Source organism: Octopus sinensis, linkage group LG19 (assembly GCF_006345805.1).
Source record: "Octopus sinensis linkage group LG19, ASM634580v1, whole genome shotgun sequence".
Lineage (NCBI taxonomy): Eukaryota > Metazoa > Mollusca > Cephalopoda > Octopoda > Octopodidae > Octopus > Octopus sinensis.
The window spans coordinates 31,548,274-31,558,909 of record NC_043015.1 but is presented as its reverse complement, the minus strand read 5'-3'; the positions used below and the strand labels follow the sequence as shown (position 1 = coordinate 31,558,909).

General features: G+C 37.8%; 2 protein-coding genes across 5 annotated transcripts in view; one reads left to right on the top strand and one right to left on the bottom strand.

Moving 5' to 3' along the window:
* Positions 1-1,545: 1,545 nt before the first annotated feature.
* Positions 1,546-6,212, top strand: LOC115222246 (retinol dehydrogenase 13-like). The gene is made up of 2 exons (XM_029792405.2): positions 1,546-2,097; positions 4,696-6,212. The coding sequence occupies exons 1-2, from the start codon at positions 1,697-1,699 to the stop codon at positions 5,312-5,314; spliced, it is 1,020 nt and encodes a 339-aa protein (XP_029648265.1). The 5' UTR covers positions 1,546-1,696; the 3' UTR covers positions 5,315-6,212.
* Positions 6,213-10,610: 4,398 nt separating this feature from the next.
* LOC115222134 overlaps positions 10,611-10,636 on the bottom strand; it is a 73,743-nt gene continuing 73,717 nt past the window's right edge. For all 4 annotated transcript variants that reach the window (XM_029792267.2, XM_036511109.1, XM_029792268.2 and 1 more), the window contains one exon: positions 10,611-10,636. This exon is cut by the window's right edge and continues 610 nt beyond it. The gene's annotated coding sequence lies outside the window, so the exon portion shown is untranslated.

Sequence of the window (10,636 nt, the reverse complement as noted above, 5' to 3'; positions counted from 1 at the left end):
ATCATTCGTGCGTTTGTACTGGTTTTAGCTTTAAGGTTTTAGGGTTAGGGTTGTCATAAATAACAGTGACAAATGAAAAATACACCGCCGGAAGTTGTTGGTGACAAACAATGGCAGTAATTTTACTCAGCTGAATACACGTCATTGATTGGTTGAAATTACCAAAATAGGACTACTTTAATGTGAAATTACTTTGTAAAAATAAGTTTTCCTCAAAAATGCTAAGAGTAAAAGATGTTTTATATGACACATTCTACCAGTTTCCGAAGTTTGAAAGTGTTTAGTTACAAAAAATTATTTTTTAAATCTGTCGGTCAAAAGGTAAAGATCCTCTTTCTATATTATCCCTTTTCTCAACCATTTTGCATTTCTGTTACTTTATTTGTCTATTCTCTCTCTCCCTCTCACTTTCTCTTGCTCTTCAGCTCTCTCTCTCTCTCCATTGTTCCATTTTTTCCCCTTCTTGACATATTTTCTCCATATTTTCTCAATTTCTTTGAGCTTGCTCATATCAAGGAGCTCCCTGTGACCCACAAAACTTGCAAAAGATGAAAAGTTATAAACGCTGTGCTGTTAACATTGTTTTTCATTATACTCGTTATCATTCAATAAACTCAATGATAAAAAAAATTATTATTCTTTTCTTTGGTTCCCATCGTGCAGCTGTTTAATTTTCACATTGTCTCTTTTTTTGTTTTTTTCATTTTTAAATTTGGTGGTCCATGTTTGGTGATATTTTCAAAGCTACTTCTATGCTGGCCAAGTGGAGTACCTATTCCAGCAGCTTATGGTAACGATGATGATAATGAGGATGATGACAACGACAACGACGATGACGATGATGATGACAGTCACAGCAGCAGTGGTAAAAAAAAGTGGTGGTAGCAGTATCATCATCATCATAATCATCATCATCAGCAGCAGCAGCAGCAACAGTAGTAGTAACAGCAGTAGTGGTGATGGTTGTGGTCGTCGTTGTCGCCGGCGGCGGCATGGTAGTAGTAGTAGTATAGTAGTAGTAGTAGTAGTAGTAGTAGTAGCCATTACAAATGGAGTTTGAACTGCAGTTAGTTGATCAATAGGCAGATCAGGTCAATAAGAGAAGAGGTGGAATGTAGAGAGATAAAGGAACTGAGAGAGAGAGGGAGTGTGGGACAGGAAAAGACAGAGTGAGAGAGAGAGAGAGAGATACTGTGAGTTAAACTGATTAAAAAAATGAAGAGTGAGAAACTAGAGAGAGGAATGGGAAGAGAGAGAGAGAGGGAGAGAGAGAGGGTGAGTGTAAGCAAACAGTAACAAATTGATAACAAAATGACAAAGAGAGAGAGATAGCATAGCCAGTGTTTAGATAGATAAATTAAGAGAAATGATAATAAATTTAGACAATAAAATGACAAAAAAAGAGAGAGACAGAGACAGAAAGAGACAGACAGACAGAGACACAGACAAAGAAACAGAGAGAGAGAGAGAGAGAGAGAGGGAGAGAGGGAGAGAGAGAGACAAAGGAACAGAGAAAGAGAGAGATATATTTAGAGAGGTAAATTAAGAGAACTGACAATAAATTAAGACAGACAGACAGACAGAGATAACTAAGATAAATAGAGAAACTGAAGTAGCAACAGGGAGAGAATGAGAGATTGGGAAGAGTGAGGTAGAGACACTTTGATCTATTCGAAGGTGTTAAAAAAAATCCTCAATGCATATAGAACAATTCCATTGCCAAATGTTGGCCATGTACTGGATGCACATCGTTCTGGGTTTTATTCTGTTACCCATTATTCATCTGGTGTACAAAGCCTACAGGTTCTATTCTGAACACATTTCAAGATTACATTACAACAATGAAAAACGACTCGATGGTAAGACGGCGTTAATTACAGGTGCTAATTCAGGCATAGGATATGCCACGGCTCTAGATTTCGCCAGCCGAGGAGCAAGGGTGCTTTTGGCATGCAGGAACTTGAGTAAAGCTGTAAAAGCAGCTGAGAGTATTATCAAAGAAACCGGTAATGAGAATCTCCGAACAATACAATTGAATCTCAGTGATTTAGAGTCTGTGAGAAGACTAGCGCGACAGGTCATCAGAAATGAACAGAGGTGAGGGAATTTTATTTTATTTTATTTTATTTTATTGTAGCCATGTCCAAAATATATGCAAACATAAATACATACGTATTTACATAAGCAATAATCACGTATGCATAAAAACATTTTTTTAAATACTCCTTTCTCATATACACTCACCTATATGACCTAACATTTTAACACACCCCTACATAAACATCATCATGGTAATCATCATCATCATCAACAACACTTTTCTTATGTTGGTATTTGTTCAATTGACTTTGTGTCTCCGTGTGTGTGTGTGAGTGTGTGTGTGTGCGCGTGCTTGCACGTGTGTGTGTATATACATACAAAGCATTTGATATCACCTCGTATATCCCTTAAAAAGTTGTGATGATCACAGTTGGACTGTCTTTGATCATAACTCTGTGAGATTAGAATTCACTTGGAGGGGCTAAACAACAATAACAACAACAGTATAGGCGCAATGGCCCAGTGGTTAAGGCAGCGGACTCGCAGTCAGAGGATCGCCCTTTCGATTCCCAGACCGGGCGTTGTGTGTGTTTATTGAGTGAAAACACCTAAAGCTCCACAAGGCTCCAGCAGGGGGTGGTGGCGACCCCTGTTGTTCTCTTTCGCCCCAACTTTCTCTCACTCTTTCTTCCTGTTTCTTGTCCCCAACTTCCTATGCAACCGCTGAGCCTGGATGCGCATTCATCCATCCGTCGATGCTCTCGGTGTCAGGGGTTGACCTGCTTTCTCTTCTGCGGGTCTTACGTATAGCAAAGGACCATGAAGACCGCTTTGCTCAACAAACAAACAAACAAACAAGCAGTAACAGCAGTTACAACAACAATAGCAACAACAGGAACAACAACAACTAACATTCTTAAAGTTATGAAAATATTTATGTGCCAGTAGCAGAACTGTTTTGAAAACTAGTAAGCTACTTCCATAGTTGAAAACAAGTTGTTTACAGAAGTTTATACAAAATTTAAATAAACTTTGTACTTAGAAGTCAACAATTTCTTACAATAACAGTAGGATTTTATGTACAGTAACTACTGTTGAAAAGGACTAGTTTTTGACATAAATCAGTTTTCTTGGAAAAACAAAATGGTGTTTTATGACCTGTGTTTTATATATGTGTATATATATATGTATATATATGTGTGTGTGTGTGTGTGTATCAGTGTGTGTCTTTGTGTTTGTGTTTGTTCCTCACCACTGCTTGACAACCAGTGTTGGTTTGTTTATGTTCCCCGTAGCTTAGCAAAAAGAGACCAATAGAATAAGTATCGGGCTTAAAAAGAAAAATAAGTAATCTCATTATACAATGTCCTAGCAACAACATCATCTCTCATTGGTAGATAATACTGTGATGACATTTTCAGACTACTGCTTATAATGTGGGTGATATCTTCAGTGTCAACTCCACAAAGTCTGCATCCGTTATTGCATTTTCCTGTGACTCTGTCCCTTTTGTGCATCAGATATTTGATTGATATTTCCTGTTCGTGGATTACAAACGCTTACCCTGCAAAGTGGGAGTTAGTAATCCAGATATTGGTCTATAATAGACTGTTTTGATGATCCCTATTACTACCATCCCAGACTAACATATCCATGCATGGTCTTCTGCTGATATAGGCTCATCCTTTCAGTTGATGACATGTTGCGGCAGAGTCATGCAAGTTCTTTGGGTATGTATTTAAGGTTATCAGACAAAGAATACTGCTCAAGGAACTGCTTTCCAAGTCTCATGATGTTATCAGCCTCATGTATGCAAAATTGATCAAGGGATGCACTGTATGTATGTATGTATGTATGTATGTATGTGTGATGTATGTATATATGCATGCATGCATGCATGCAAGCAAGCAAGCCCAGTTACAACTACAGCCGGCTACTGTCAGTAAAGGTTTTAGCTACCAATTCTGTACAAGACATTGTAGATCTTTAGCTGGGCTAAAAAGTCACATTCGATCACAGCACCAGTAACAGTTGAGCTTCGTGCAATGGCCATACTCGATAACGAGGGGGCAGCCATTATGCATGTATGTACGTATGAATGCTTGTGTGTATGCATGTGTATATGCATGCATGAATGTATGTAGGCATTAAGCATCAGCAAGAAAACTGGGAAAAACCAGTACTTTTCAAATAAAAAACTCTACGATATTTGTTCTGTCACAATTTTCAGATACTCCCTTATAACTCTCACACCGAACTATGTGTGTATTCATTTCTCTATGTTTTTTTTGTACATGTATTTAGAACCATGTTCTAAAATAAATTGAAAGGTAAGCTACTGTAAATCGGCAGGAACTTTCCGGACAACTCAATATATAATCGAGAGAGAGAGTATACAAGAGAAACAAGAAGAGAGAGAGTATATATGTGTGTGTGTGTGTGAGAGAGACAGAGTATATATGTGTGTGCATGAGAGAGAGAGAGAGTATATGTGTTCATGAGAGAGAGAGAGAGAGAAAGAGAGAGAGACAGAAAATATGCCTGTATATGTGTGTGTGAGAAAGAGAAGTGAAAAACAAACAAATTATTTGAGTGTTTTGGGGGGTTTTTTTGTATCATTTTTCTTATTGATAAATTTTCATTTCTCTTACCTAGGTTAGACATTTTGGTAAACAATGCTGGAACAAGTTTCTCTGAAGCACCTACTACACGTCAGAGTTTTGATTATATATTTGGAGTGAACTATTTGGGGAGTTTTTTACTCACTTACTTACTCCTGGATCTGCTGAAGAAGTCAGCACCAAGCCGTATCATCAACGTGAGCTCTTTTGTACATCGTTATATCAAAAAGAAACCAAAATTGAATCGAGGTTCCGAAACAAACAAGGTTAAATACCCAGGTCTCAGTGGATATCACATGAGCAAACTATGCAATATACTTCATGCAAAGGTCTTGACAAACCGACTTTCTGGCACTGGTGTCACCGCTAATTCCATGAATCCAGGATTTGTGGCAACCAATATTTTGAACAAAAGTAACTCAGGTAGATTTCGTAAATTTATGTCTTTCTTTCTTTCCGTGTTAGGTCGAAAAGCAACGGATGCTGCCAAGACAATTGTATACATGACATTGGAGGATAGTCTTGGTGAGGTTTCAGGACATTATTTCCAGAATGTGGGCCTTATTGCCTCAGAAAAACTTTCACCACTTACAAGAGATAAGGAATTTATTTTTGATTTATGGGATGTCAGCATGAAAATGTGCCACGAATAGCAGAACATTGTAGATTAGAACAAACAATTTACATTGTACATATATACACACACACACACACACATACTTCAACCCCGAGCAGCTGCTGACAACCCTACAAGTCACAAGTGAAGCCCACAACGGAGTACTGGGATAATACTACTGCTACACACAGACAGACATCTTGGGTCACACCCACGGAAATGTCACTCAACTGATTGGCATTCAATCACATCACTAATGGACATACTCCAGTCTCTAACCCACAAGCATGCTTTTGTCCTCATTCTGTCTTTTCTGCTGCCGTTATAATGGCCCCTGTTTCTCTGATCTGGCTAATCTTGTTCATCCCCCACTCTCGCCTCCCTGACTCACTCACCTTTCCACCTCTTGTTACCTCTGTCTAAGTTCACCCATCCGCAAGCCCTGGACCACATTCAGTCCTCCTCTCCTCTGAACATTGGCCCTCTGGAATTTTCTTTCCTACAGGAGGTGACTTGCAACAGTGAGTAAAATGCTTTTTTGAAATTCACTCAACAAATTGGAAGAACCAAAGGACAACTTTACCTGATCCCTAAACCTCTATTGTCCTCAAGCATAAGATATACAGGCCAACAAAAGAAGTGCTACATGGTCAGACCAGCTGTTAAAACTAGCAGTCAAATCATTCTCAAATCACACTGCCCTGTCTTAAAAACAGAGGGAAACATTTAGTAAGATAGTCTTTAAAATCAGACTAGATGGTCATGGCTTGAATGCCCTTCATCATAGATGTACTGATCAGTGCTAGCCTGGGGCTAAACAACAACAACAAAAACCCATAAGACATCCAATTCTACATAGGATGTAGATGTTTTTATTGTCAGAGGAGTTCTTAGAAATAACAGCCAAAATTTCTTTAAATCACACTCTAGAATTTTAAAAAAGAAAGAATACACTAAATAATGTGGTTTTAGATAAATATTCTGGAAAAAAAAAGAAAAACAGACTGGTTGGTCAAATTTGGAGTGTCCTGTATATCATATGCTTACTGAATCAGAACTGACAAGGGTTAAACAACAATAACAACAGCCATCCCTCTTCTCCACCCACAATTCTTGGGAGGGTCATGGGAGTAGAGTCTTTAGGGTCTGACCAGAAGTAATCATCATTAAACTTTCCAGCTCGATTCCTAAACATGACCACCCGAGACTCAATCTACCCCTAGGTTTTCTGCTAGCTCAACTTGAAGAATTTGTCTTGTGATTCTTCCCAGCAACGTTTAAATCACATGTCCATAGTACCAGAACTGCTAATTCTCAATGCAAAGAAGTAGTGGCCTACCCTGAAGAGACTCTCTGATCTTTGAAGTAAATTTAATGATAACAACAACAATAAAATATAAACGAATCAAAATGAGCCAAGAAAGGAACCTCAGAACAATTTGACTCCCTGGTAGACATAGCTTCCAAATCTTTCACATCTCACATTCATCTGTCTTTAAAATAGGGACACACACATGATATAATATAATGTTTAATATACAAATAGATGAGGTGGCCACAGCTGGAACACCTTTAGATTTTAAGTCTGCCAGATCAAGGCTGACCCTGATCTAAACAACAACAACAACAAATCAGAAGAAATGTGTCAATACTTAATTCAGTGTTAGAGCATCTCTGACTATTAAAACATGTCAGATCAAAGGTCACACAGATAATCTGAAGTGGAGGGAGTTAACAGGATATGGTTCTCTTTTACTCTTTTACTTGTTTCAGTCATTTGACTGTGGCCATGCTGGAGCACCGCCTTTAATCGAGCAACTCGACCCCGGGACTTATTCTTTTGTAAGCCCAGTACTTATTCTATCGGTCTCTTTTGCCAAACCGCTAAGTAACGGGGACATAAACACACCATCTGTTTGTTGTCAAGCAATGCTAGGGGGACAAACACAGACACACAAACACACACACGCATATATATATATATACATATATACGATGGGCTTCTTCCAATTTCCGTCTACCAAATCCACTCAAAAGGCTTTGGTCGGCCCAAGGCTACAGTAGAAGACACATGCTCAAGGTGCCACGCAGTGGGACAGAACCCGGAACCATGTGGTTGGTAAACAAAGCTACTTACCACACAGCCACTCAATAATTTATCAACGCCAAGAAAGATGAGCAATAACTACAACAATAACAACAGCACATTACAACTACAAACATCTGTTTCTTCCATCTTATCAAGGCACACACACACACACACATACATACACTCAGATACATACAACTCTTACACACACAATCACTTGTTGAATTTTTTCTTTTGTGAACTAAATTCTGTATTTAGCTGGCAATTTATTTTCATATACTCTCAACATAGAAAGCTGCTGTGCAACTGCTAAATTACCCACAATGCTCCTCAGACCGTCCACTTTTGCCCTCAACACCAAAACTCTTGTACATATCAAATTAAGTGAGACCACTTTCGGTTCTATGCTGCTAAACTTTTCATTTTAAAGACTTTATATCTAAAATAAAACCTTCAATCATCATTTTATGTCAGAAATTTTTATGTTCCAAACACCATCTTATATTTGTGCTTTGTTTAATTCTGTCCAAACACCATCTTAATATCCATTTACCTTTCAGGTAGCAAGCTGGCGGAATTGTCAGCACACCTGGAAAAATGCTTGGCAGCATTTCATCTGATTTTATGTTCCAAGTTCAAATTCTGTCATGGTTGATTTTGCCTTTTATCCTTTAGGGGTTGATAAAGTACCAGTTGGATACTGGGGTCAACATAATCGACTTACCCCCCCCACACCGCCCTCCACCTTTTAGTATTCAGGTTGCTCTGTCAATTTTAATGCTTATTTATTCATATCATTTTGAATTAATCATGCATTGTCTCAGAGCTTTGAGATTTTGATTGTGTGTTTGTTTATTTTCAAGATGACACTGTAGGGTACGTATAAGAGGCTAAGGCAGTGAGCTGGCAGAAATGTTAGCACGCCGAAATGCTTAGCAGTATTTCGTCTGCCGCTACGTTCTGAGTTCAAATTCTGCCAAGATTGACTTTGCCTTTCATCCTTTCAGGGTCAAAAATTAAGTACCAGTTACTCACTGGGGTCAATATAATCGACTTAATCCATTTGTCTATCCTTGTTTGTCTCCTCTGTGTTTAGCCCCTTGTGGGTAGTAAAGAAATAAGAAACTGAAAGTAGCCCATCACATACATATGTAGCTCACTTAGGCATTGTGACACCAATAACCTGATGAAGAACTCAGTATATGTATGTCTTAGAACAAAGTATTGGCTGAGTACAGAACGGTAATAAGAGAGAGAGAGAGAGAGATGACAAAGGAATAAATGATAATCTTATGAAATTTCATTAGGTTACGGCTGTTTCTGCATATACAAGGCTCTGAAGCTGTGAGATGTTATTCAAGCACTCAACTGAGTCCACTACATCTCATAGCAGAAACAGCTGTAAGCTAATGAAGTTCACAAGACAATAATTTATTCCTTTATTATCTTTCTCTCTTATGTAGTTATGTGTGTGTGTGTGTGTGTGTGTGTGTGTGTGTGTGTCTGTATTTGTCCCCCACCACCTCTTGACAACCAGTGTTGTGTATTTACATCTCTGTAACTTAGCAGTTTGGCAAAAGAGACCCGATAGAATAAGTACCAGGCTTAAAAAAAGTACTGGGGTTGATTCATTTGAGTAAAAATTCTTCAAGGCAGTGCCCCAGCATGGCCGTAGTCTAATGATTGAAACAAGCAAGAGATAACAGATACAATGTATAATCCGCTATGCACAGATTTACTTTTAGCTAATCAAGATTTTAGATTATCTTAGACAAGAAAACTGTTAGAGACTTCCTTGGTCATATGAAACATGCTGCAGATGACCGGTGGCCTACTTGGACCATTTTGTCCATTACTGGGTTAAAATAAAACAATAACATTGTTTATGTTTCATGTTTGAAGTTTAATATGGTCATAAATATTAAAAAAAAAAAAAAAACGATGATAAATATGAGTTAGTGATGATATAAAAAATACTTTTGCAATTTATTGTTTATTTCTCAATTTAAACAAAGTTATGAGAATGTTAATTTTTTCATTAATAAAAAAATGTTAATTAATATTGAATATTTGAATATTGGTACTGTGGATATCCCTTGGATAACATTGGTGGCAGGGAGAGAGGAGGCTGGTATGCATGGGCAATTGATGGTCTTCCATAAACAGCCTTGCCCAGACTTGTACCTCGGCGGGGAATTTTCAAGGTGCAATCCCATGGTTATTCATGAGCAAAAGGGGTCTTTAACCTTTAATACTGTGAAAGTATGGCTGCATAGTTATGAAGTTTGTTTTCCAACCACATGGTTTTGGGTTCAGTCCCACTGCACAGCACCTTGGGTGAGTATCTTCTAATACAACTCCAGGTTGACCAAAGCCTTGTGTGAATTTCATAAACAGAAACTGAAAGATGTTCATCTTGTGTGTGTGTGTGAGTATATTTGCACACAGCAACCACAAACCAGATGTGTCTATTCAACTCCGACAATAGAGAGAAGTCACCCTGTTCCATTCCACAATGACTACCTCTGATAAGCGCAGGGTTACATAACCAAACTGTTGCTTAATATTCCATTGAATCCCCAGTGCAAAACCACTTGGTAAGATCAGCCGTGATGGATATATAATACTGTACACTTCAATTAAAATAGACAGATAGATAGACAAACAGACAGATATTAGAAGAGTATAATTTTATGAAGCATTGTCTGATATATAAAATGTTTTAAATATTTTTTTTTAAAGTCAAAACAATGCAAGTTACAAACTATTAATAATACAGGTCAATGGTTTATACTATTACAAGGTATTTCAGTATTTCGGGGTTAGTAGCCCTTCTTCAGGAAATTTACAGAGAAAAGGTGTTGCGAGCAGAGACATCAGTTATCAACACCTTTTCTCTGTAAATTTCCCGAAGAAGGGATCCTAACCCTAAAATACTGAAATACCAGGTAATAGTACAAACTATTGGCCTGTATAATTAATTTTTTATAACTTGACTTAAAAAAAATATTTAAAACATTTATGTGTATGCATGTGTGTGGGGGTGTATGTGTTGGTTTGTTTATGTCCCCATGACTTAATGGTTCAGCAAAAGAGAGTGATAGAATATGTACCAGACTTTAAAAAAATAAGAACTGGAGTTGATTTGTTTGACTGAACACTTCTAGGCAGTGCCCCAGCATGGCCACTGTCCAATGACTGAAACCAGTTAAAGATGAAGATTAATACTGCTGGGTGATATTAATATTATCTTAAGCTTTTGCAAAAATA

Coding starts and splice junctions, on each gene's coding strand:
- LOC115222246 (XM_029792405.2), top strand. CDS start 1,697: ATGCATATAGAACAATTCCATTGCCAAATGTTGGCCATGTACTGGATG. Junction 2,098..4,695: donor GTCATCAGAAATGAACAGAG/GTGAGGGAATTT, acceptor TCTCTTACCTAG/GTTAGACATTTTGGTAAACA.